This window comes from Perna viridis, chromosome 2, assembly GCF_037379345.1.
Source record: "Perna viridis isolate PV_CMFRI_1.1 ecotype Kerala chromosome 2, ASM3737934v1, whole genome shotgun sequence".
NCBI classification, from domain to species: Eukaryota; Metazoa; Mollusca; class Bivalvia; order Mytilida; family Mytilidae; genus Perna; species Perna viridis.
Genome location: NC_142446.1, coordinates 44,450,030 through 44,477,158, shown reverse-complemented (window position 1 = coordinate 44,477,158; position 27,129 = coordinate 44,450,030). Strand labels below are relative to the sequence as shown.

The following is a 27,129-nucleotide window of genomic DNA, read 5'->3' as shown; positions in this document are numbered from 1 at the left end:
AAAATATTCTTGATTTTTTTCATTGAATTTATTTATTATAATTATTCTATGTCTCTTGTGTAAAAGCATGTAAGCCTATGCAATTTGTATGTAAATAAACTGTCAAATGTAAAACTGCACAATCAATTAATGGCATGGCACCTGATCTTCTTTGAACGTACGCTGCAGGTCTACAATGTCGAGTTCTTGTTGGCATTCTGAAAACAATGAAATACATATATCTAACATCTTAATAAAAATGGAAAAGATATTAAATATTATTTAAAATCAAATAAAAATATAAAATATATCTCTATTTTCCCTATTCTCTAATGATTCTGTAACAGCACTGTTTTTATAATAGTACTGAATATAATGCAAATTTTCATTGTAGTGCCGGTTTACAACATTTTTGTTAATTTGTATGTTTATTTAACAATTCATAAACATGTGTGAATTGTGACTCGTGCCTAGGTACACCTGACGTCCATTTACATATCAACTTAATTATTTTATTACCTATGTAACATCTACATTTACATATCAATTGAATTAATAATTTAAATTTGTGTATTCTCTGGCATGTTTACATGTCGCATGTAATAATTCTTTTCTATATTAATTCAGTTCTATATTAGATTAAAATACCTTAACACCATGAGAATAACTGTTACTGGATACAAGGAGTTTGCCACCGCGTTTGCTGCCCTTCTCTAGAACTTTGTACACCACTGGCTCCTCTGTTAGTATGTCGTCTGGTAGATCAGGTTCTGCATAAAGGGATCTGCAAGAAAATTAAAGCAATGTAAAATCTAAAATGAAGAAAGATTTCACAAGATTATAAGATAGAAATACAAGGACAAGTTTAAAATTTTAACTAATACTAAAACATTGAACATGATGAAATATTTACAAATTTTTGTATAAACTCACGTGTCCTGTGGTTCTTCTACGTCATCTGCTACTCTGTGGTTAACATCGAAGCTGGCATCTATAGGGTTGTCGACCTGCATGAAACAACTCAGGGCGAACATGTAACTAGGGCGAAACTACCCAATACCAAAATTTCCTCTGACCCTGCAACCCTCCTTTTTTTATTTGGATATTGATATGTCGGGTTGGGGTCAGAACAATGTGCCATACAAAAAGTTGGAATAAATGGTAGCCTCCATATAAATAATCATAAGAAATAATTGGTCTAGTAATGGGCATATGTGTTTGTGTTTCAGTGACTCATGATGATTGTAGGAAGATAGCTGGTGTCTATTTAAAGGCTCTCATTGGCAGCAACTTGGGGATTTTGCCTGAAAATGTACTTTTGGTGTCTAATTTTGGCAGTTTTAAAAGTAAGCATTTTAAGGTAAAAGCTTAAACCTGAACCCAAATCATGTTTTAATTTCTTTTACTTTGATGAAATTCTGTAGAAACAAGATATCTCAGCTCACTTATTACATTGTTCACATCAGTTACACCAGATAGTGTACAATAATATCAACAGATTAACCAGAAAAAAACCTATACACAAAACAACAATTTTATTGAACTTTATTATCCCCAGTTCCCTTTAGGTAGATACTGATTACCTACAATCTAACCAAATACCTACAAGCAAAGTCTGTATGGAAATGTACAAAAATAGAAATATCATTATTTTTTTTGTGAAAAATTTTCCTTCTCAATGCACTTTTTTCCAGGTGAGTTGGATGACTGGAAACACATATTATTTTTTTTTTTGGCCAGATACACCAAGGATAAGCTGTTATTATATAGATAGCAGTGTTTTTTTCGAATGTCCCCAGTGAAATAAATTTCAATAATTCACTCTGTGTAATATATTCTGTAATTTCACTTGGACTTTCTCACACCAAAACATCACAACTTTGAAATCAATCCACCGTTCATGAAATTTGAAATTTATTTGGAAAATAGCAACGAATAATCAAGGGAATCTATATAATAAATAGGATAATCAGTTGGTTATTGTGATTAACCAAAATATGATCACTCATGCCAAGAACGCAGTAAGATTTAATTTGTTCACGAAACAAGTTCCGCACACTCATTAAATCTAGGTGTTCTTTGGCACTGGTGATCATATTTTGGTTATTCACTCCTTCCAATTAATTATCCTATTATTATTTATGTAGCAAAGATGATAATATCAATATGTTGAAAAATGTGGAAGTTCAGATTTTCTTATTTTTTAATGGAGCAATATAAATGACAAAAGTGATTTTTGTTGTTGTTGAAAATTGACTTTAACTGGACCAACTGATCAAATTCACAAACTCCACATAGAATGAAAAGTATTAAAGTCTGCTTGCGAGTAATGAATATTTATACATTTTTTTCCAGAATATTATGAATCTCCTGCCTATTTGTGTGCTTCTTGCAATGCCGAAGTTGTCAATGGTAAGTTAATATGATAAATTTATCACCTGTAGCTGGTCTTCTGGATGTCAGTACCAAAGCATTATCACCTGTATTCCAAAAGAAGAAAAAGACAGGCGATACATTAAAATCTGGAGGTCAATAAAATTAATGAACACAGACATTAAGATTGTTTCATCTGATATTGCATTAAGGCTAAAAAATTTCTTTCTTTCTATTATAAGTGAATCTCAGAAAGGTTTTATGCTTGATCATTTTATTGGTGAAAATACTCGCCTTCTTGATGCATTATCTGGAGGAAAATAATAAGGAGGGCATATTATTACTTATTCACTTTGAGAAGGCTTTTGGTTCTATTGAATGGGAGTTTCTAAAATCTGCTTAACAGAGTTTTAATTTTGGAGAACCCAAGTGTTGATGATTTGATACATAATATAATGGATCTAAGAGCTGTGTCATAAACAATGGACACTTATCTTCTTTTCTCAGTTTAGGTAGAGGATGTTGCTTGGGTGATCCACTGTCTCCTTATTTTACTAAAGTACTGTGGGTTGAAAGTAACAAATATTTGAAAGAAATTTTATGCCCAGAAGAGCAGCTTGGTTGGTCAGTTTCAAATTTTAGACATTTTGGTATTGATTTTTCACTAGAACTGACCTCAATGGTCAATTTAAATTTCAAGAGATAAATGCTGGAAATTTCTGGACTATTTAAAAGCTGGCAACATAGGAAGGTTACTCTTCAAGGAAAGATCACTGTTGGCATTGCCAAAACTGATTCATTTATTAACAACTCTATTAATCAGAATTTTATAAATGAATTAGATAAACTGTTTTTTGGTTTTATATTTGAGATGGAAAAACAGAACAAAATTGAGCGCAAAACACTGATAGCAGACATAACATATTGAGGGTTGTGAATCCTTTATTATCTTATCTAGAAATTGGATGAGTGAGAAGGATTTTTCTTCATAAAAATGGTGATTGTCTTCATTTATTGAATCTATGGTTTATACATATGTGTGGTCTATAAGTATTTACTCTTGATAAATAGAAACTTCTACAACTACAAGTTAATAATTAGATCAAAAACCTTTTTTGGAGGGATGTGATTTGTACTTTTAAGTTTATCCAAACCAATTCTTAAACCTAATGATATTAATGTTTGTCAATTGATATTCTGAACTACTGGTATGTATCAGTAGAAGATATATCTTACTACATGAGATTGGAGAATGCTAATACCAGTATTACCAGTAGACACATTTGCAATATAATTAATGCAGGAAGAGACAATTTTCTTTCTTTCCCAGATATCAAAGAGTAATCAAGAGAACCAAGATTCTAGTGGAAATCAAAAGAATGTAATCCAGGGACAAAGACCAGACATACACAACAGAGAACATAAAGTAACTAATATGATAATTACAAAGAAACAAAAGCAAGTGAGCAACTCAGACTCCGCTAAAAACTGGGAACATGATCCAGGTGCACCAATAGGGTAAGTGTCCTCTGCTTTTCTAAAAACACCAGCTGAGTTGCTCATAAAAAGTTAAGTCCGGGGTATATGAAAGAGGAAAGGAAAACTATATCACGTTAAACAAATCTGTTTTCATGGTGCAGATGGATATACCGTAGCAATCCATGAGCTCATGATGACGACCATAAAACTTCTGTAGTGATGACTTCAATCTTGTAGCAACATAACCCTGTTCCAGAAGCCTTATTGTAAGAAGTCTAGCGCAATACAAAAGTCTGCATAGCTCTGGCAAGCTCTGGCATAACATATGAGTTGTGATATGAACACTCCAAATGCAGGTGTTGAAGGGATGTTGCCACAAATGAAAGGAAAGTTGACAATTCTGAATGAAAAGTCATCATGTTTGTTGTAAAGTCTGGTCAATAGTTTTCCTTTACCATCGATTTCTAAGTGTACGTCAAGATATGAGGCTGACCTCACAGTGTCTGTAGTATCCTTTATCTCAAGTTCTGTGGAGTAGATGCAATGTATGAAATCCCTGAAATTGGGATTGTTTAAAGATAATATGTCATCATATAGCTGAAACAGATTGAAGGATCAGATCAGCTATATAGTCAGTGTCATAAGAGTGAGGGATTGGTCAGCAAGTAGAGGAGCACAATTTGTTTCCATTGGAATGCCAACCGTTTGTTGAAAAAAAGCATCCACTACACTGGACAAATGTATTGTCGATTAAAAATTCCAGCATTTTGTAAACATCTTCTTCTGTATATTTGGAAGATGATTTGGAATTACTTTTTTCAAAGTACATGTATGATGAATCTCTACCAAAACTATATATTTGTATCTAGGTGTACCATCTTTTTTGAAAAAAAACATTGATGTATAATGTTTTAAGCTGGGATTTTAACTGAGTATGGGGAATAGAAGTATGCAGTGTTGAAAAATCATAGGTTTTAATACTATTATATTCAGATAATAGTCTTGAACTGATTGTTTCCAAAAGATCTTAAGAATTTTCCAGGATCCACATTGAATTAATACAACAAGTGTTGTGGTATGACTGCAGATCCTCTTTGGCAGTTGTGAGTATAGAAGTTAAAAGTTTTGAAAGAGGTTTGTTGGTACATTTTGCAGATCCAGCTATGTAACGTTGTTTGTATGGATTCTTGCAGAGTTTAGGAATCCAGTACATAGATGGTAAATCACAATAATCCTCCTTGGTAGAGAGACCAAAAGAAGATAGCACAGATTTATGGTTTTCCACAATCTCTCTTTGGAGAGTGTGGTAGCAGTATAGATCTAATCACTGCTATTATTTTCTACATCTACCTCTGATAATAAACATAGGATGTAAACATTGGATGCAGGCAAAAACAATGTTGTTTTGGGCTTTGTCTGCAGGTACTTGTCCTTTTTCATATTTTTTTGCAACTTATACTGTTATTATTTTCAAAAAGTTTCTCTGAAACTACTGGACTGATTTTAGCTAAACCAGGCATGATAGTTCCTCAGGATATCCTGCACAAACAACTGTTGTTTTTTTTGTCTGTGAATATACATGGCTGCTGTTACTTAAAATAGACCACAGTGATCATATTACGGAACTTTGCAAATGACTCAAAAACAGTTGGGTTTAGCTAAAATCTGAAATGAAGTAAAATTGTTCAGCATGCTGAGATGCACCTATCCTGAAATTTTCAAAAAGGTCTGTTGATAAATGTCTGAGTTTTGGATCTTGAAATGGATTTTTTTTCAGATTTTAACATTTCCAACTTTGTTGAAAATCTTTTTTCTCTGAAACTGTTGGAAGGGTTGTGATCAATCTCGGCATGACTGTTCCGTACAATATTTCTAATAATCTGTGTGTCTGGAAGTTTTTATATTTGGTGAAAACATGCTGCTTTTATTAAAAACAGAGCATAAGGGTCAAATTGCAGAATTTTGCAAATAAATCAAATACAGTTGTGTTTAGCTGAAATCTGGCAGGGAGTGAAATGGTTCAGGTTATGCTGAAATTTTCAGATAGATCTGTCGACAGATGTTTGAGTTATGGGTCCTGAATAAGGGTGAACCTGGAGACAGGTGAGGGAGAACCACTAATTGATATATTATATTTCATCTGACATATAATCCACCAATTGACATATACAAGGATAGACCAATTGACATATAATTCACTATTTTCTAAAAAAAAAAAAAATAAATCTGTAATTGAAAAAGAAGCAATCTTCAGGAAAAGAGCCAGGTATAGTTCAATTGGATAGAAGCATACTGACCCTGTTTAAATACTTGGTCATTATCATTGAAGGTCTATGGAACTGTTAAACAACACAAGAAATGCAGCATGCTTCAACAAAAGGAAAATACATTTTGTGCTCAGTAAGGGACATTTATTGGGTTTTGTTTTGAAAAGAGATGCACCATTCTAAAGCAAAGATTTAATTTTGAAAAACAGCATATTATATGTCAGTTGGTCTATCCTTGTATATGCCATTTGGTGGATTATACGTTAATTGAGATATGATATATCAATTAGTGGTTCTCCCTGACCTTGGAAATGGTGAAAAATGCCAGTCTTTGACCGACAAATTTTGCAAATGACTGACCACCATTTTCCAATATTGGACATAAAAAATTGTCAACCCTTATAAATAAACCCTTATAAAGCCTATGTGATGAAAAAGTCTGAGAGATACAATGTTTTGTTTACATGTTAGAGGAATAAATTCAGTAAAAAAAAACTCCCATTACTCCTATGGTCTCACTTACCACTTCTAACGTTTCCATTACTTTACATGTTAAAAAAGTAATTTTCGAAGTTTCACTGTGAAATCCCAGGACAAATGACATCTTTAAGTTGCATACTGTTGCAAAGCTTGGAAAATAAGGCTTCCAAAAGCATTATGCTAATGGTACGATGATTGTAGAAATTCTTCACAAAATTTACTTGAATAAATAATACTGAAAATCCACATTTTTACCTGTTCTGCTAACTGACAGCATGGAGGCAAATTACTCACACATGTAAACAATATTCATACACTGTTGTAGTTAATTACATATATGATTTTAAAGTACACATTCCCAGCTTTATTTTGACTACTTTTAATCATAATACACACAAATAATGCACTTACAATGCATATATCTAGGTTCAGTGTGTTTTTGGTACTACATATGAAAAAAGCAGTTTTCGAGTCATATTCTTACATACAACAGAAATGTATAGAAACACATTCAAACTCAATGGCTTTGAAGAAAAGGAAGAACGTTCTATTAAATGTGATGAATTTTAACAATATTAAAGAAATTTACAAAAAAAAACCTTCCCGAAATTACTTTAAGAAATAATATAACAAAAGTACAGAACCAGATGCAACACTCCACTCCATGATTTAGTATATACCATTATGATGTGGTTTTTGTTCACTGAAGTTCTTTTTGCAGAGAATATAATGCATATAGCATGGAAATGTGTTAATGTGACCTTTATTAGCCCCAGGAAAAGAAATAAAAGCAGAAAAATCCAACTTTGTACCATTTGCATACCTGAAATATTGAGTTCAGATAAATAAATTCTTGAAAATTAGCCTAAAAATACCAAAAAGTGGATTTTAAGTGATCTATTTTCACATATTTTGATAACCTGCATTATATTCAACATAAGAAAAAGCATAAGACAATGATTTTGGTCAAATTTATTGAGAAAATTAATTTCTTACATATAGGGGTGGCCAATTTTCTAGTGAATTTTTGCCATCATAGCTCTATTAGATGAACTAGTGCAATTCTTAGGTGCAAAAAATGTAAGAATTGACCTTTATATGTGTAAGTTTATTGAAAAAAAACTATTAGTGTCCTTATAGCTCTCTAAAATGCATTTTTAAACAAAGAAGCATGGATTTGATATATTACAGGCCTTTTGGCTTGAATTGTATAGTTATATTATGCATAAAAAATGAGTCGTGACAGAAAAAAAGTTAAAACCTTATACTTCTTTCTTGCAAAAACTTACAAAAAGTATGACTGAAAATTTTGATCCAAACTATAAGTTTTCCTACCAGGACTATTTACTTTAGGCATGTTTCATGTGTGGCAAAACAAATGATAAAAAAACTGCATATTCATAGCATTTTCAGTCTAACATCTCGTTTTATGGTAAAAATACCAAAATTTTAACCGAATGTTTTAGACTTCTACTTTAAGTAATTAGAACTCACCTCAAAAAGCAATTTTTGTAGATTTTGAAATTTGATTGCAATAGCATGTATGAATAAATTCAATAAAAAACTCCCATTACAAATCAAGAACTGGCGTATTCTGAAGTGTGAAAATGAAATTTCTTTCAAAATATATTAAATTGAAAAATATTATTCAATCCCATGGCCACTAGCCTTCTCTCATGACAGATTGTTCTCTCCAAAAGGGGCGGTCCTTGTGACGTCATGAATATTTACTATATCTATACCTAGAGCATCCAGGTCTCAGTATTACATTAATATTCCCATAGACTTCTATAATGAAGTGCATATTTTTAGGATTTTTTAAAAGATATGTAAATTGATTCAATAAAACTTTCACTTATATAGCATTTCTTAGGACATATGAAAAAATAATTTCCCACAAAAAATGTAGTACGAGTCTAATAAGATCCGACAGAAAAGTAGTTGTTTTGCACTCATCAAACCAATCTTTTCAGTGGAACATTTTTATGTTATAATGTTAAATTTTCTTAACAAAACATTTGTCATCTTATAGTGTTATGTTTGCTATATTTTATAAGTCATTGTTCATATCTTTTGACAAAACATTAGTTTGTATAAAGGCAAAAGAAAATGCACTATATTTTTATACCCTCTCCCCCCTTTTTTGAGGTACACCCGCTCAGAAATATGCAATGCACTACTGGTACCTATTAGTAATTACGAGTTCAAGATATTCATAAAAAGCTTTTGTTTTTGTTTCTCTACAGTAGTCATTTTGACACTGAAAATCAAGTATATCACTACCCTGCTTTAAACATGTGTTTTTCTATTCAAATTTTTATATAGGTACCCTATTTCAGACATAAGATTAATATCTTGTTTGCGCAAAGAGATTACTTTTGACAAAAAAAGCTGCTGCATTAGTCAAACAAACAAAATGGTTGTTTATTCTGACATGGCAGATGCAGTAGCTGAACTACAAGTTCTAAATCATTATTTAATCCCTTGTACTTAGGAGTTTCATAAATGCAAATATTAATATCTGAATCTTCATTTTTGTCTATAGAACAAGGGAGTCTCTTGTTAAAAGTAAAGAATATGAACTGTACAAACAACTGTTCTAAAGTATAGATATGAACATCCTAATTATAATAAAACATGAAAAAGGATACCAATATCATAGTTTTAAAAATATAGCTTTCCATATGCAGAAAATACAGATTTTAAGCCATGTTGGTACTCCAGGCAGATACAAATGGACGTCAATATGAAAGGACAAAGATTTTTTCTCCAAAACAGATAAATATAATGGAAAAAAATAGTTTACTGATATAAATATCATTATAAGATTTGCCTGCTTTGGATACTTTTTGAGAAAATTAAGTTTTTATATGAAAAAAACACCCATTATTTTTCTTGACTCATCAGGATATGCCCAGTTGATTCTTAAAAATTGGCTAATAACTTTTGTGACATTTCTGTGTTTAAGAGGTAGACCTAGGGTAAAGGGCGTAACTCATGAAGTCAGTGATATGTTTGTATCATATTCAATTTCACCAAAGGCTACCAAGCTTTCATTTGACACTGAATGAAATTAATCTAAGTTACTTTGATGCTTACAAGACATTGATGTAAAATGCTGAATACAAATGTTCCAATGATTTGTTAGGGTTGTGTCCCTTACCCTAGGTCTATCTCCTGAAATCAATCACACAGTTTTAGGGAAGCTAATTTAGCTGTTTATTTGAAAGAAAACCAATAATTATAAATTATACTTATTTTTTTCATACATAGAAAATGACTATTTTCAAGTCCTAACCACCTACTTAGAATGTGTTGTAACTTGATAACTGTCCTTTTTGCAGGAGTATTACTTGCCTCAAGTTACTGGAATATAGATATGCTCATCTCATAAATAATAAAGATAATAATTTCATTAAACTGATATCATAGAAATTCATGAGAACAAAATGCATTACCAAATTTTGTTAAAATTAACCATTAATGCAAAAATTTCAGAGCTACCATAAAAATTAGGTTCAAAAGTTGGCAAATTCATCTTAAAAGTGTTACCTACAATGGGGCAATACTTTTTCTGCTGGTTAAGAACCACTTGCTAAATATCCAACTTTATTTGAAAAACTGGTTTACTAGGTATCAGTACATTGTATTGCATTTATATTCCATAGACTTTTATAGTGAAGTGCATATTTTAGGATATTTAAAAAAAAAATATGCAAATTTCCTGCAAAAAAAGTAGGGCAAGTCCAATAAGATGGGACAGAAAAGTAGTCCTTTTGCACTCATCAAACCAACCTTTTCAGTGGAACATTTTTATGTTATAATGTTAGATTTTCTTAACAAAATGTTTGTCATCTTATAGTGTTATGTTTGCTATATTTTATAAGTCATTGTTTATATCTTTTGACAAAACATTAGTTTGTAGAAAGACAAAAAGAAAATGCTTTTTATTCATTTGAAGTGTATATACCTCTGTTATCTTTTACCTAAAATAAAACTATAAAGTGTATACAAACCTGAGGTTAACTTATTTATTGGTTGAATCTCTCCTGTTATCTAACAAAGACCCCTTATACTGCTATATTGGCCCCCTTTATCCTGAAAATGACCACTTGTTTTGCTGTCAAGGGGGCCAGTGGCTGCCTTTTGTAATTATCTAGAATGAACACTGGGGTCAGACAGAAGTTTTTTGTATATATCTCTAAAACCATAAGTTTTAGCCAAAATCTAACATGGGGTAGAATTATTTAGCATGATGAGATCTGTCCGCATGCTAATTTTCATTTTAATCTGTTTAGCCATGTTGGAGTAATTGCCCTTTTTTTTATGCTTTTTCCCTATTTTTTTGTTATTTCTTTCGAAACTCTTTTCCTCTGAAACTACCAGACAAATTGGAACTAAAATTGGTATGGATATTCTATATGGTATTCTGCTTAGATCTGGTATGTGGATTTTTGATCTGTTAAAAAACATGGCTGCTGTTACTAAAAAAAAAAGAACAAATGGGTTAGTGAGAAGTTTTGCTCATATATCTCCAAATCTGTTACGTTAAGCCAGATTCTTTCAATTGCCAAATTGATCCTTATAATAAGGCCTATGAAAGTCTGCATTTGATCAAAGTTGTCGGACCGCCTCTTGTTATAGTAATTGCCCTTAAAATTAGGGAACTATAATAGATAGAAAAAACTTTCATTGGATGAAATGATCCTTATGATAAGTTATACCAAAGTCTTCTTTGAGTCAAAATTATGGGACAAATTCTTGTCAGAGTTATTGCCCTTGCCTTTGAAAGGCAAAAATTTTACCTGTAGAGTGATGCAGGCTCCTGAGGGCTCGTGTTTTTATTGGATTCCTCATTAAGATACCTGCCTGCATTTTCCAATTAGATTTTTAATCTTTTACTGTTTTCCAGTTGTAAACAGTCAAAGAAAATAAAGCAACTTTTTAGCGCATCTTGCCTAAAGGGATATATGAGCTATTGCCATCATCTCCTCTGACACTACTTGACCAATTAGAACCAAACGTAGTATGAATGTTCTTTAAGGTGTTCTGCATAGAACTGATGTGGGATTTTTGATTCATCTGAAAACATGACCCCCATTACTGAAAATAGAACATAGGGGTCAAACAGAAGTTTTTCACATATATCTCCATTTCCAAATTCCAAAACTGTAACGTTTATCAAAATTCTGACAGTCATTAAAAGTGTTTAGAATTATGAGATCTGTCTGTGGTGAAATCTGCATGTAAATCTGTTAAGCCATGTAGGAGTTGTTCCCCTTCTTTAGCTCACCTGACTTAAAGGGCCATGTGAGCTATTGCTATCACTCAGCGTCAGTCGTCATCATCCACAATACTTTACAATTTTTCAAAACTCTTCTTCTCTGACACTACTCGACCAATTAAGACCATCAAAGTTCCTTATGGTGCTTTGGATAGAACTGATATGAGGATTTTTGATCCATTGAAAAACATGGCTGCTGTTTCTAAAAATACAGCAGGGGGGTCAGACAGAAGATCTTTGCATATATCTCCAAAACTGTTAGGTTCAGCCAAATTCTGACATCAGGTAAAATGTTCAGCATTATGAGATCTATTGGTAGTGAAATTTGCATGTAAATCTCTAAAGCCATGTTGATATAATTGTCCCTTTTTCGAAGTATTTTGCTACTTTTAATGATATTATTTTAAAAAATCTTCTCCTCTGCAACTACTAGACCAGTAAAAACCAAACTCAGAAAAAATGTTCTTTAGGTATTTCTGTATTGAATTGATCTGGGGATCTTTGATCCATTGAAAAACATTGCCACCATTACTATAAATAGAATATAGTGGGCAGAGAGATGTATTTCACTTACTTCTCCAAAATAATTTGGTTTAGCAAAATTCTTAACGATAAACATGATGAGATCTATCAGTGGTCAATTTTTGATGTAAATTTGGTAGGCCGTGTTTGTTTGGTTTTTTTTATATAGTAATAACATTAAAAATAGTGAAAAAACATAGAAAAAAGGCATTAACTTCAAATTGGCTAACATGAAAATTTGGTATGAATATTTCTTAGAGTTGCCCTTTTGTCAACTTTTCATGTTAATCTATTAAGCCATTATGGAGTTACTGCCCTTTTTTGACATTTTTTTCAGTATTTTTAATTCAAACTCCTAAATTTATGTTTCAAGCTCATTAAAACCATAAATATGACAAAAGGTGTTAAATGATGTATAAACAGGTATGGGTATTCATATATTTTTAATATCTTCTGAAACAATTGATCTGTTCTTAATTGTTTCAGATAGTCTGCAACAATTTAATATATTGATGTTTTTTATTAGCTATTAAACATGTTGGTTATGTTATCATATATTGACATTGAGTAGAATGGCACTAGTTGTTTAATTTCTTCGATCTTTAACTATTGTCATTTACATGTAGGCACATGTCTAATGAAAGGGACTAACTAAAACTTTGATTCAGTGGAAATGAACAACATATTTTAGGCAGCAAAATGCAAAAATTACCGGCTATACAGAATATGAAACAATTGATCTTTACCGGTATTCTTAATTGTGACATTATAACAAAAATATTTAGTGTGTTCAGTCAAATTGTCTGCAACATATTAATATATATATGCTTTTTTATTACCTGTGATACACGTTGATTATTTTCCAAACAATGGCATAGATAAAAGTGTGTGGATCTTAATTAAATCTCTACCGTAAGGTTGGTTACCACAAAAAGAAGGTTTGATTTTAGTTTAAAACTCTGTTTAAGAAAAGGGGCCATATATGGTCGAAAGCAAATAATTAACTTAAGTGTCGATATATGTATATGGATCTTTATAAAATTGTATCACAAGGTGCACTTTCCTTAAGTCAAGCTTGGAATGATATTTTGGGAGTGATTACTGTGTCCAGGAAGGAATTATGGGCAAAAAAGGGGACAAAAATATTTGTTTTCATAACTTGTGTAAAAGTGTAGTATCTCTATGACATTGTATTACTAGGTTCCATACCACAAAAGAAAGGTTTTGATTGATTTCAGAGAATGTGCATATAGAAACTAGACAGTTCCTATGATTTGGATGGCACATGATAAATTTTATCCTTCGGAATTTTTTTGTTCCAGTGTAATGTTTATATCATAATAATGTTTATTAGTCAAGATTTTTTTTTCAAATTGACAATGGATGGGTTTGAAAATGATTTCAAAGTTACATAACAAAGCAACCAAATTTTGCACAAAATTGAAGTTCAATGCATTTCAATGGTTTCTATGTAATTTATTTCTCCTTTGCTATTGCAGTTAATTAAAATCAATATTCAATTTGAGAAAGGGTACATTTATGATATGGAACGGAGGGAAAAATGTTTAAAACAAAGTTTGTCATGTGCCACCCTGCCTGGTATTTGCATGGACACCCTCTTAAAGGGTTTTCATGCTTAATTTTAAGGAGATAAGGGTTATAAAGGGGACAGAAATAAGTATTTTGATTATCTCTATGTATAATGGCTTATTTCAGAAGACTATGATCACTATTGCTACAGTCAGGTTCTTGTCAAATTTTTAATTACAATCCAATTTAAGAGTTGTATCAAGTTTGTAAATTGTGTCCTTACTTGTCACAACTGATCAGGGTTTGACATTTGTGGTTTGCATCAAGCATTTATTTGCTATATTGAAAGAGTGGGCATATACCTAGCATGACAACAGATGCAGCTTTCTGCTTTTAATTGGTCGAGCCAGAACATAATTGTCCTAGGTTGAAATCAGATTTCAGAACAATGATATTTACCAGTATGATATAAATCTGTTAGTCTGACTGACCAGTCATTACAGTGTATCTGTCTATATGTCAGATCTTACCAAACGATTTGCAACAGGTTATTATTCCAGCTAAAAAACGACTTCAAAGGTACTATCGAGTTGGATATACAAGCTATAGATACACGCAAGACCGTGTTGATTTTGATAAGATTAAGTATCATGTCAACAGGTGGTTTTTAAGTCAGTAAGTTTAAAAAATTTCATTGCAGCAGAAATAGTATAACTAGTTTGTTGCTAAATCTGCATATGCATAGAATTACAATATAATCAGAGAGTCTTTAATTATTTTACCCTCACACAACAAGTGCACCATGATGGTCATATCTTTCTTTCATCCATCATAAATTTTGTGTAGGAAGTTAATGAATCACTCAACTACTCCACATTTTTTTAGTTTTGACATTAATGCTTTAAATATATGTGTTGGTTAAGAGTTGGTGTATATTGCATAAACAGCCTGACTAACAGTATGAAAAGGGGGTATGATCATCATCAGTTATTAATGATATTTCAAAAACATAATTTTGAATTATTCTAGGATGCTCCTCTGATGTCACAAAGTATTACTTTGATTGGAAGATGTCCTGTAACTAAAACGGAAAAAATGGAGATGGCAGAACAACTGAAATGTGGTAATTCCACATATGTTTGTCTTAACAAGAAGGGATTGCCAAATGATCAATTCTTCCATGGTTGTTCCTCTAGAAGTAAAACTGAAAGATTTCCAGGAGGTATATTTCAATTATGACTGATGTTACCTACAGTATAATCAAAAATTTTTGTGGCAGTCTTTTTTTTTGCATTATTTTGTGGTAACCCAGTGATTTCAGTAAACCTTTTATCTAGATAGTGATTCTTCCTATAGAATAGAAGCATTTTAAGTAACCCTAAATTCTATATGTAACAAATTAGTCCGATTTATTTAGTAATCATGAAACATCCTTCTTTCCCTGATTGTTGGTTGGAATGGTACTAGTTGTTAAATTTCTTTGATCTTTAACTGTTGTCATTCAAGCAAATATGTAATGAAAGGAACCAACTAAAACTGTGATTCAGCAAAAATGAACACTCATTTTAGGCAGCAAAATGCAAAAATTTTGATCTGGATATGAAGTAGTGCATTGTAAGAATCAAAGGATATTTAAACAATTTTTTGTAAAGCTTTACTTATAACATTATAGCTTGATATGTCCTATAAATTTCAGGAACCTAATTTATTCTCTGTAAAATTTAATTATGGTCGTTATATGGCTATTACTGATGTTTATGAAGTATTTTAAGATATATAAGCAATGTCCCACATACCCACTCTTAGTTTAACCAGGTATGAGGGAGGTGGGGTTCAAATGTGTGAGCGATTTAGGTAATTTTTATTGGGGGTTGACAAGGATTACTCTCTGTCTTTCAGTCTGTATGTTGTGCCTGTCATATTTTAATGAAATTACAAGGAAAGTTGGGTATCATATGAAGATATGCATATAGGAATAATATAGATAATAGAGATAATTCAACTGAAGGGTTTCACACACTCTTTTTGTGAGCTTACTCATAATATTTATAGTTCTGATACTATTGATGTGTTAAGTTTGATAATAGTATTCATACTAGTCCTTATATTTAGTGTCAACAAACATTTGAGTTTCAAGCTTGGGCCACAGTTTTTTAATTTGCCCAATTTTTCAAGCCAGGAGAAAATGAAAAATAAAATTGGAATTTCAGTTTTCAAATTATTATTTTAACTGCTAAAATTTGTAACATCTACTTTTAAAAATAAACTTACTGACAATGCCTGTTTCTAGTTTTGTTCATTCATTAACTTGACAAAGCAAAGTTGGTAAGATAGGTTGCATAATTTCACCACTTCACAATAATCATGTTTAAGGATTTTGGTAGTTTAGGAAACAATTTAACACTGGTTAGAGATGATATAATCAAAATACTTTTTATTGAACAGAATTTAAATAGTTACTGTCAAATGTGTAAATGACTTAAAGAGTTTAAAAACTTATGGGTTTGTTTTTATTCTCAACAGGAAGTAAATAAATAAAGGGGAGATAATTGGCAGGAAAATCAAAGCTATGAAGTTATGTGTGAAAATATACAAGAGAGCTTATTAGGGAATTGAGAAATTATTTAAAACAATTTGTCTTCTTTTTTGGAGGACTAGGTAACCCTCAATAATTATTATAAAATTAATTTTCTAAACAATTTTTAACGCAAAGGATAACTTTGAAGGGAAATCATATTAAAAAAAGACGCGTTTTACTGTCCTCCAATTAACAACAAATTACTAGTCTTTAATATATTTTTCGATTTAAAAACCACTAGTCAAACCATTTCACCATTGATATAATGAATTGGTTAGAGTGAAATCAGGGATATAACAAAGTATTTCTTATGGCCCGGTGACAGATTTATTGCTGAAGTTTGCCTGGATGAATCTAAGGATCAATTTAATTGTTATGGAAACATCCAACATTAGTTGTCTGCTACTCACAGTAATTCATTAGTCAACAATTTCATGGTTGATGAATATACAGTTAAAAGATTGGCTTATCTTACCTTTATTTTTGTTTTATTACTCATTAAAATATCAATCAAATGTCACCCAAACCATTGAGAAAAATAGCCTAAGAACATCCAAGATTGTCACTTTTATCACTTTTGATTTAATGATTACGTTTGTTGGTAGTACTATCACAACAATAGTTTTTCACGCTACAAGTGATCAAATATGTGTAAATTACTACAGACTCGAAATGGTTTGATGAATACAAATCTTCATAATTTTGAAATTGCCAGTATAAAGAGAGAGGCAACTGATCTTAAGTAGCAGTTTAACCATGTGGTACTTATTTTTTTTCTGGGGTCTTGCACGGACAACATATAAGGACAAACCAGTACACTGATAAAAGAGAAAGTATACAAGTTTATAAAAACAAATACAACAGCAACAAAAACATTTGTTTTCTTTGTAATCACATGGCGTCCGTCATCGTCGACGTTAACAATTTCTTCAAACATCTTCTCCTCAGAAACTACTGAATAGATTTGCATGAAACTTATAATGACTGTTCCTTAGAGTATCCTGCACAAAAAAAACATGGCCGTAGTTACTGAAAAATAACATTGGTCAGACAGCAAATTTTTGCATATATCTCCAAAACTGTTAGGTTTAGCCAAATTCTGACTGTGTAAAAGTATTCAGCATGATGAGATCAAACTGTGGTCAAATTTTGGTGAAAATCTGTTGACCCATGTTGGAGTTATTGCCCTTTTTGGTTGTTTTTTGCTGTTTTGATGTTATTACTTTCTCAAAAACTACCAAACAGAATTCAATGAAAGTTGGAATTTTTTTTATGGTATCCTTAACAAAAAACTGAAAATAAAACATAGGGGTCAGACAGCAGATTTTTGCATATATCTCCAAAACCGTTAGGTTTAGCCAAATTCTGACATTGGGTAGAAGTATTCAGCATGATGAGATCTCTCAGTGGTCAAATTTTGGATTTTTGATTGGTTAAAAACATGGCCACCTTTACTAAAAATAGAACATAGTACAGTAGTTTTTTGCATATATCTCCAAAACTATAAGGTTTGGCAAATATCTTATTATAAGGCCTATAAAAGTCTCCAAGGGATCAAAGTTGTCAGACAACTCCATATAAGAGTTATAGCCCTTGAAAGGCAAAAAATTACGTTTTTTTTTGCAGTTTCAGTCAATATCTTGAAAACTATAATAGATAGAATGAAACTTTCGATTGATGAAATTATCCTCATTATAAGTCCTACCAAAGTCTTCATGGAGTCAAAATTATAAGACAACTTTTTGTTAGAGTTGTTGCCTTTGAGAGGCAAAATATAACCAGGTGAGCGTTTCAGACTCCTGGGAGACTCTTGTACTGATCATTTATGATAAATACACATTACAAAACAATTCTAAAATTTACTGTTAAAAAAAAACAAAAAAAATGCATCAATATTGCTATGTCTTAAGCGATAAAACCACTTTAAAAAAAAAAAGACCAAAAGGGGGATAATCCTAATTTTGAAAAAATAAAAAAGAAAATAGAGGAAATTAACATTGTTTAAGTATTGCACATTGAATTGGTTAAACACTTAAAAATTGGAATGAGATCTGTGTTTATAAATGATGTGTAGGTACATACAGTAGATTAGTATCCCTTTTCTAAGCTATGTAAACATAGGTAATGGAATCTTTGAAAATTGAAAAAAAAAGATTTTATTTAAAATATAAATAGATATGTATTTTTAACATTTTATTTTTTATTTTTTTCTGACTGACCAACTGACCCAATTTCATCCAGTAAAAAATTCGTAAACCAACAAATTAAAAAAGTGTGGCATTGCCTAAGGTTTGTTTTTATTCTACCAACAAATTTAAAAACTGTGGCGTTGCTAAAGATTTGATTTGATTCCGTGGACCCACATACATTTTTTTTGGTTTTGGATTCTTTAGGATCAAAATACCTTATGTCACCAGTTCATGTTGGGAAATTTGTAAATGTGTGTGAATTTGGATGCTGTTTAACTATTGATATACTTCAGAAATCAATAGTTAAGATTGACATTCAGTGAATACACATTAGGGGAAAAAAACTGTTCTAAATAATCTAAAAAATGCTAATGAAGGATAACAGTTTTATTTTACATCATGTACTATTTTGAAATTTCGTTCATGCTACAATTTTCACAAGAATCAAAAACTGAAATTTTTTGTTGCAACTTGGGTCATGTTTGTTTTTATGGATACAAGGCCTACTCAAAACCAATTGAATACATATGTCATTGGCAAGTGTGATATTATTTTAGTAGTCTCTTAAACCCAGTTATATCATATTTAGATCGAAATATAATTTTTTTGTACATGCATTATAAGTGTTTGTTTAAACTTGAATATATTGTCTACCCTATATCACATACCCTATATCACTCCTCTAGACCTATATCACATACCCTATATCACACCCCTAGACCTATATCGCACTCCTTCACAGACCACGCTTGAAGTATGGTCAAAATATATGATATAATGAACATGACGTGTTAAAATCTGTATCACATGCTGTATCAACCCTCGACCTGAATTACCCAGCGGGCCGGTGGCCCTTGGGATGATATAGGAGTCTCAGGTTGATACGGCATGTGATATAGATTTTGACATGTAATATTCAGTATGTAATGATTAAATATTCTGTATATATAACACAGAAATAATTCTGACAAATGTTAATTTGAGTTCCAAAAATAATTTTCATTCAAGTTAACATTTTGCAGGAGGTATATGTAGATCATAGTGCTTGCCGATCAATTCAGATGTCAGTCCTCAACTTTCTTCTATAGTTTTTACTGCAAATACTTTTCACAGCAACTTATTATTTTGATAAAAGGTTTATGTAGGTGTCTTAAATTGCAGGATTTGATTTCGGAATGAAGAAACATCAAATCCTGTTTGCTGACTTAGGTTATATTTTGACCACATGATTACTGGAGAAGGGTGTATGGGTATCCTTTAGTGGGCATCACTCACAAGTTTTCTAGTTTTTTTTTCTATAGAAAAGTCTTAGATACACTCCCATGTGAGTAATTAATGCCTCTGATATTCTTACACTTCATTACAGTATCCTTCTGAAATTGGTGTTTTTATACAACTGCAAATAATTTGCAGTCATTTAATGGTATCATGCTGTCATTGTTGTTGTCCGTAGACACTTTCTATTCTGTTCAGTAATTTTAGTACATTTGTATAAGTGTATAGCTCTCTATGAAATTATACCTGGAGATGTCACACTACTAAAGGAAGTCTTGGATTAATTTTGGGGGTTGTGACTTGAACAGATTAGAAATGAGGGGCCAATATAGGGCAAAGAAAATGCATTATCTTGATGTTTGGACAATAACTTGACTGTGAATAAAAGGATCTCTTTAAAAATTAAGCACAATGTATCATTCTACAAAAATAGAGATGGGATTGATTTTGGGGATTGTGACTTGAACTTTAAAGTATGCAGGGCCTTAAAGGGGCCAGAAACCAAGAATTTTCCTGAAGACTGGACAATGACTTGAGTAAAATTGATAAGATCTCTTTGAAACTGTACCATTAGGTGGCATACCACTAAATGAAGACTGGGATTAATATTGGGGTTGTGACTTGAACAACCAGCCAAAAGGGTCCAGAAACAGGCATTTTTCTGATGTTAAGTTGAGACCTCTTTGAAATTATACCGCAATTTGCCATAAATTAAGATTGATTTTGGGGTATGTGACTTATACTGATTAGAAATTAGAGGTCAAAAAGAGGCCACACAATATCTGGTCAAATTTTTATCCTGTCAATCATTTAATCTCAATCCTAACTCAGAGCTTTATCAGTTAAGCTTGAATTGTGTGTCTATACTTGTGGAATTGTACAACGTGTCCAAGTCTATATCAATAGTATTGGTTCATTATATTGTATTATTTTTTCATGAGATAAGGTAATAAAGAGCTTTGCAGAGCACAGCATAATACGACCGCCACAAGTTTAACTGTTCACTTCAGGCAAGTGTGGACGCAATATTAATTCTTGACACTCTAAACATAGGGACTTTCAGTTCATTATGGACACAACAACTTATTTTGACACAATATTGCACAATATTTTGAAATTTAATTTTAAGTATAAATGTATTCTTCAGAGTGTATTCATGTATCACTTTGTATCTCATTATCTCAAAAACAGTAAATGATAAGGTTAATTTGGTAGTAAACATACTTCTCAAAGCTCTTGTTTTCATATTAAATTCAATAAAAGACAATTTTTAAATCACACCACAATATGAAAGTAAATTTTTTTGGGGGGCATGGTCCCCTTTGGCTCCTTATAACTCAAAAACCATAAGATATATCTGAAATCTGATTGAAAAATGCAAGCAAGGATTTTCATGAGGAAGCTTATAAACAACCTTTCTTTAAGAAATCAGAAAAAATGTGCTTGTTTCTGGTCCCTTTGTGGCCCCTTATTCTCACTTGGCTAAGGTCACAACCCAAAAAATCAATCCCAGTCTTTCTTTTGTGGTATGGGTATTTTTTTAGATTATGGATATCAGGTCAAATTAAGAAAATGTTTAAATTTTAAAGTTTTTTAATGGTTTCATTCTGTGTCAGAATCTTATATGTCAATCATTGAATCACAATTCAAACTCTGAACTGTGTTAAGCTTGAATGTCGTGTCCATATTTGCCCTAACTATTCAGGGTCTGATCACTGCAGTTGTATCAAGCTACCAGTAAGCCCTGCAAAGTATTTTATTGTACCCCGCGATGTGTCATGAGGGGACATGGAAATGCAGATGTCACATGATATTTCGACCCCCACAAAATATTGACCCCAGGGTTAGGATATCATATGATATCTTAATCCTGGGGTCAATATATTGTATGAAATATTGACCCCGGGGTTATTTATACATACCCCCTACGGGGGGGTTAGGTTATCACAGAAAGGGGGTTAAAATATCATAACAGGGGGTTAATGTATTGCATCAGGAGGTTTTAAATATCACAGCAGATCATAACAGGGGTAATTTATCACACCTGGGGGGTTAAAATATTGCAGCAGGGGGGTTAAAATATTGCAACAGGGGGGGGGGTTAATTTATTGCAACAGGGGATTAAATTATCATAACAGGGGATTAATTTATCTCATCAGTGGGGTTAAAATATAATATAAAACAGGGGGGTAAATTTACCACAGTATTGGGATTATACACATACTGCTTGTAGTAGAGGGTGTTACGCTAGAGTATCACATGAGGTAAATATATCACCCGAGAGGAAGTTGAGGGTGATATATTTACTGGATGTGATATGAAGTGTAACACCCTCTACTGCAGGCATTATGTGTTATATTATACTGAATACAAGAGTGTGATGTAGCGAGAGGAGAGAGGGTGATATGTCGTTAACATATCATTGACTGAAATAAAATACAAATTATATTTCAACAATTTAATGAAGTAACTACAAAAAAGGTTAACAAATTTGAAAATTAGAAAGTTTATCTCATATGAAAGTGAAAATTCACATTACATTTATTGTTCGAGAAATATGGTATCACATTCCTGTTTGTGGATTACAGGAGAATGTTAAACTTCATCGGGTTGAATTGATTAGGGAGAACTGTTGCTGTATATGTTATAATTTGTATGTAGTCTTACTATGAAAAGTTAAATATTAAGTTTGACTTTGGTTATGGTTTAATGATTTTTACAGAGGTTTTGGCCCTTGGACATAGTGAATTTAAAGGGGGGACAGGGGGACATTAAAACGCTGTTCTTTTGTTCATCCTGTACTAATTTTGTTAGACTAAGGTCAGAGTTCATCTGGGAATATTAGATGTGACCTATGTAACATTTTTAGTATTTGTTTCAGGCACTAGACTAGTTTTTGATGACTCAGGATATATTGATACAGAAGATTGTCCTGAAGGACATGTTAGAAACCAATCCTACACCCTGAGTGACTCTGATGCCTATAAGTGTCCAATGTCATCAGGTGGTATACTCTTAATGTAGCAAAAATGCATTTTATCTTTCTGTTAGTCAATATACAATGCAACTTGGGGTATAAATCTATAAGGTGGTAAATCTGGTTTCCATTGGTGATTCTAGAGTTTTATACGCCCGTCTAAGACGGGCTTATGGTATACAGTTGTCCGTCCGTTGTCAACACTTTAGACAATAACTCAAAAACACTTTCACCAACTTTTATGAAACTTTGGTGAATTGTTCATATCTATTGGTGTAAGCTTCCTTTCGATTTTTATAATTTTTAGATTTTTCTTTTCCATGTTACGAGAGTTTTTATTTAAAAAATGGGGGATTCTCAGGTTTTCGCAGAATAACTCAAAAACACTTTCACTAACTTTTATGAAACTTTGTTGAAATGTTCATATCTATTGACATAAGCTCCCTTTCGATTTTTATAAATTTCATATTTATCGTTTCCATTTTATGAATTTTTATATTTAAAAAAGAGGGATTTTCAAGTTTTGCACAATTACTCAAAAATGCTTTCACTAACTTTTATGAAACTTTGGTGAATTGTTCATATCTATTAAAGTAAGCTCCCTTCTGATATGTATAAATGTCAAATTTTACGTTTCTGTGTTATGAAGTTTTACTCTTTAAAAAAGGCAGAAACAGCTAAGGAAATTTTATTCCTTTAAAAATCATTGAAAACAGACCATTTGTTATGATGATTGACTAAATAAATATAAAAGGTACTTGTCAGAAAAGTGTATTTTGAACAAGCTAGAAATGTATGGGTGAATCTAGTTGATCATATAAATTTATTAAAAGCATTAGGACAAAAGTTCAAAAGGCAACGTGCGAATCATGCGCTTAAAGCACAGCTTTTTTTTTTTACTTCTCATTAAGTAAGTGTGATTTGTAGAAGCATAGTTGAACTTATCTATAAGATTTTTTTGGAGCTAGACCTTTAAATATTTTATGTATTAAGCATAAACAAATATTTATGGTATTTAATTCTATGGTCAACATTCGTAATACCAAGTTGTCTGAATAATGGGGCTGAGGGTGACATATGGTTAGCATCTAGTATCAGTCTAGCTGCTCTCTTCTGTAGTTTCAATATTGTATTCAAATTTACATTACTACATCCACCCCATACAATACAACAGTAATCTATCAGAGGTAGTATATAAAACATACCAGCATATCTGGTTCTCAATTTCTGTCTTGTAATGGCTACAATGCATTTTTCAGTGATTGAAGACAGGGTAAATACATCAATTGGGAATACTTGGATGTGATCAATGCTTTGAGTTTTTTAATTGACGATATTTTTATTCAATTGAATATGTAATACTCTGTACAGACAGGTTGTTAGTATTCCAATGGGGAGTAATTGTGCTCCTTATAACCAATTTGTTTCTCTACTACTATGAATCAAAGTTCATGGCTTAACTCTTTGAAGATCCTTCAAAAAAAGGTCTGTTGCATGAATTCAATAATACTTTTTGATACCTTGATGATACTTTGAAAACGATGTTCAAGATATCTACCCAAAATAACTTAAGCTGGCTAAGTCTAAACAATAATAGTACTTGTACACCTTTTCTTGATTTAGATATTAAACCAGAAAATGGAATTCTTCAAACTCAAACTAATGACAAAAGAGATGATTTTGATTTTCCTATTGTTAATTTTCCATTCCTAGGTGGTGATTCATGAAGCACCTTCTTATTGTATTAATATTTCACAATGGTCCATTTTGCTGAATATCCTAGGAAAATTGCATTATCAAAATTTCATGTATTATGACATCGTCTAAGCAAAATAGAACATAAGGGTCAGACAGTAGTTTTTCACATACATCTCCAAAACCATTAGGTTTAGCCAAATTCTTTTTATTGCTGAAATGATCCTTATTATAAGGCCTACAAAAGTCTTCAGGAATAAAAGTTGTCAGATGATACATTGTAAGAGTTATTGCCCTTAAAAAGGGATAAATGACAGTTTTTTTGTTTTTTTTTGTTTTTTTTTAAACTTTTTTTATATAGTTTTCAGTTAATATCTTGAAAACTATGATAGAAATTCTTCTTAAATTTACTGCCCTTGAAAGACAAAATTCTACCAGGTGAGCAATTCAGGCTCCTTGGAGCCTCTTGTTTTTATAGATCTCCATAATTCAAAGTTTTGACAAATATATACTTTTTACAGGCGAAAAATGTTGAATTGGTTGTTTAAGTTTCTCAATATTTCCACAAATTGTCATAAAGTTATCTGCAGTGATCTATCTGTATAGTGGAACCTAACTGATATACCAGCTCTAGACCAGTTTAAACCTACAAAAGTTCTGTCTTCATCATATGTATTCTTCCCATACAGGGTTGAGAACCACTGAACATAAGAAGTCATACAATTTCAATATTAGATCCTCTGAATCAGAGATGTCAGTGTTTTTTTTTTTAAAACTTGATAAGGATGGTTGACCTCAATGCTCTCTACAGATGGTCTACTTTTCTTTAAATCAGATAGCTGCAGCTGCTTTAAGTTACCTTTAAAATCATATTGGGAACCATATTTGTTCATACATATCTGCTAATGCTTGCCCAAGATAAGAAATTTGGCAAGAATGGTGCAAAAAGATGTAAGAAGAGTCCTCTTCCAAGGCTTGACTTTTGGTTGATAAATGGTAATTAATTTAATTCCTTATTTCTCATCTGGGCAAGATAAAATATTTTCCAAACTAACTTGGTACTGTGACATCATTAGCATCGATCAGTCTGCAGTCTGCAGTTCAAATAATTCCAAACTAAATTAGGCTTTGATGAAGCCTAAAACATGCATTTTATGGTACTATATAGCTCCAATAAAAGCATATGAATGTCTATGGTATTGTCCAACAATATTCTTTACCACAATGGTCAGATTAATTTTGGGGTTTAAACTTGAATTCTCAGAAATTAGGAGTCAAAAAGGGGGACAGAAAGATGCATTTTCTTGAACTTAGATATTTATAATGACTGAATCTTTTGGAATTGTATTAATTTACAAGGTGCCATTCTACAAAAGGAAGGCTTGGATTTAGTGTTTTGGGTTGTGACTTGAGCCAAGTAGAATAAGGGGTCACATAGGGACCAGAAACAAGTTTTTTTTTTTTCTGATTTCTTGACGATAGCTTGTTTATTTCTGGTCTGATCTTGAACATTTTGTTATGGTTTTTGATCCTTCAGGAAAGATGTTAAGTAATAAATTTGCTCTTAGAGAATTTAGTTCTTGTAGTAATGTGCCAAGAATCATTAAATGAGTTCAGCATTTAACACACTTACCAGTCAAAATCTTCATCCTATCATTAATAGGAGAGTTCTTCGTAATGTCATCACTTACCTGTTATTGGTTTTGGTTGGCAAAAAATCCATTGAGTGGCATCGGGAATCAACTTTAAATCATCATCATAACTTTTTCATTTTTTAAGATAATTGAAAAATTCTTTTGGTTCCTAAAATTGCAAATAATATTCTTTTTATCCATGGAACTTATAAATAAGTATTTAGCAATTTGACTATATGTGCATAAGATTTTAATTATAATGATATTATTATAAGTAAATAGAAGTTTACTTATAAATATCACTACAAAATTATTTTTCAAGTAAAAGAGTTATAAATTCACATTCAAAATATGAATTATTTTATCTAAATGAAACTTTGTATAGAATCGAAATTGAATATAAAATAACAAAGTTAAAAAAATTTAAAAATTAGGATTATAATCATGATATTGTCATGATTACCAAATTAACCCAATCATTTACTATTCTTGAGATAATGAGTAAACGATGAATGCACCCTTAAACAGACCTTTATACTTAAATTGAATTTCAAAATATTGCGCAATATTGTGTTCATAATGAACTGCAGTCCCTATGTATAGTGTGTCAAAAAACTTGCATTGTGTCTACATTTGTCTCAAGTGAATGGAGTTCAAATGGCAGAGATTGTATCATGTTGTACTTGGCAAAGCTTTTTATTATCACTATTTTTACTAGAATTGACAACTGAAGCACCAGTGGCAAGAACTTCAACCTCAGACACACTCTCAAGTACAGCAGCACCAACAGGTAAGTTTTGTTATATTCTTTGCATTTGGGTTAACATGGAGATCAGAGAAGTGGAAATGACGTACCTCACTAACATG

General features: G+C 31.7%; 1 protein-coding gene across 11 annotated transcripts in view; it reads left to right on the top strand.

Annotated features, from left to right (window-relative positions):
- Nucleotides 1–27,129, top strand: part of LOC148625265 (uncharacterized) — a 57,976-nt gene that overhangs the window by 3,558 nt on the left and 27,289 nt on the right. For 3 of the 11 annotated variants that reach the window (XM_088568713.1, XM_088568716.1, XM_088568715.1), the window contains exons 3-8: nt 1,209–1,339; nt 2,335–2,391; nt 3,683–3,778; nt 14,944–15,136; nt 22,826–22,960; nt 26,981–27,052. In XM_088568713.1, coding sequence (XP_088424839.1) covers nt 1,209–1,339; nt 2,335–2,391; nt 3,683–3,778; nt 14,944–15,136; nt 22,826–22,960; nt 26,981–27,052 — 684 coding nt within the window. The remainder of the gene's footprint in view (nt 1–1,208; nt 1,340–2,334; nt 2,392–3,682; nt 3,779–14,943; nt 15,137–22,825; nt 22,961–26,980; nt 27,053–27,129) is intronic. The other 8 variants (XM_088568722.1, XM_088568723.1, XM_088568719.1 and 5 more) reach the window with 7 other exon arrangements.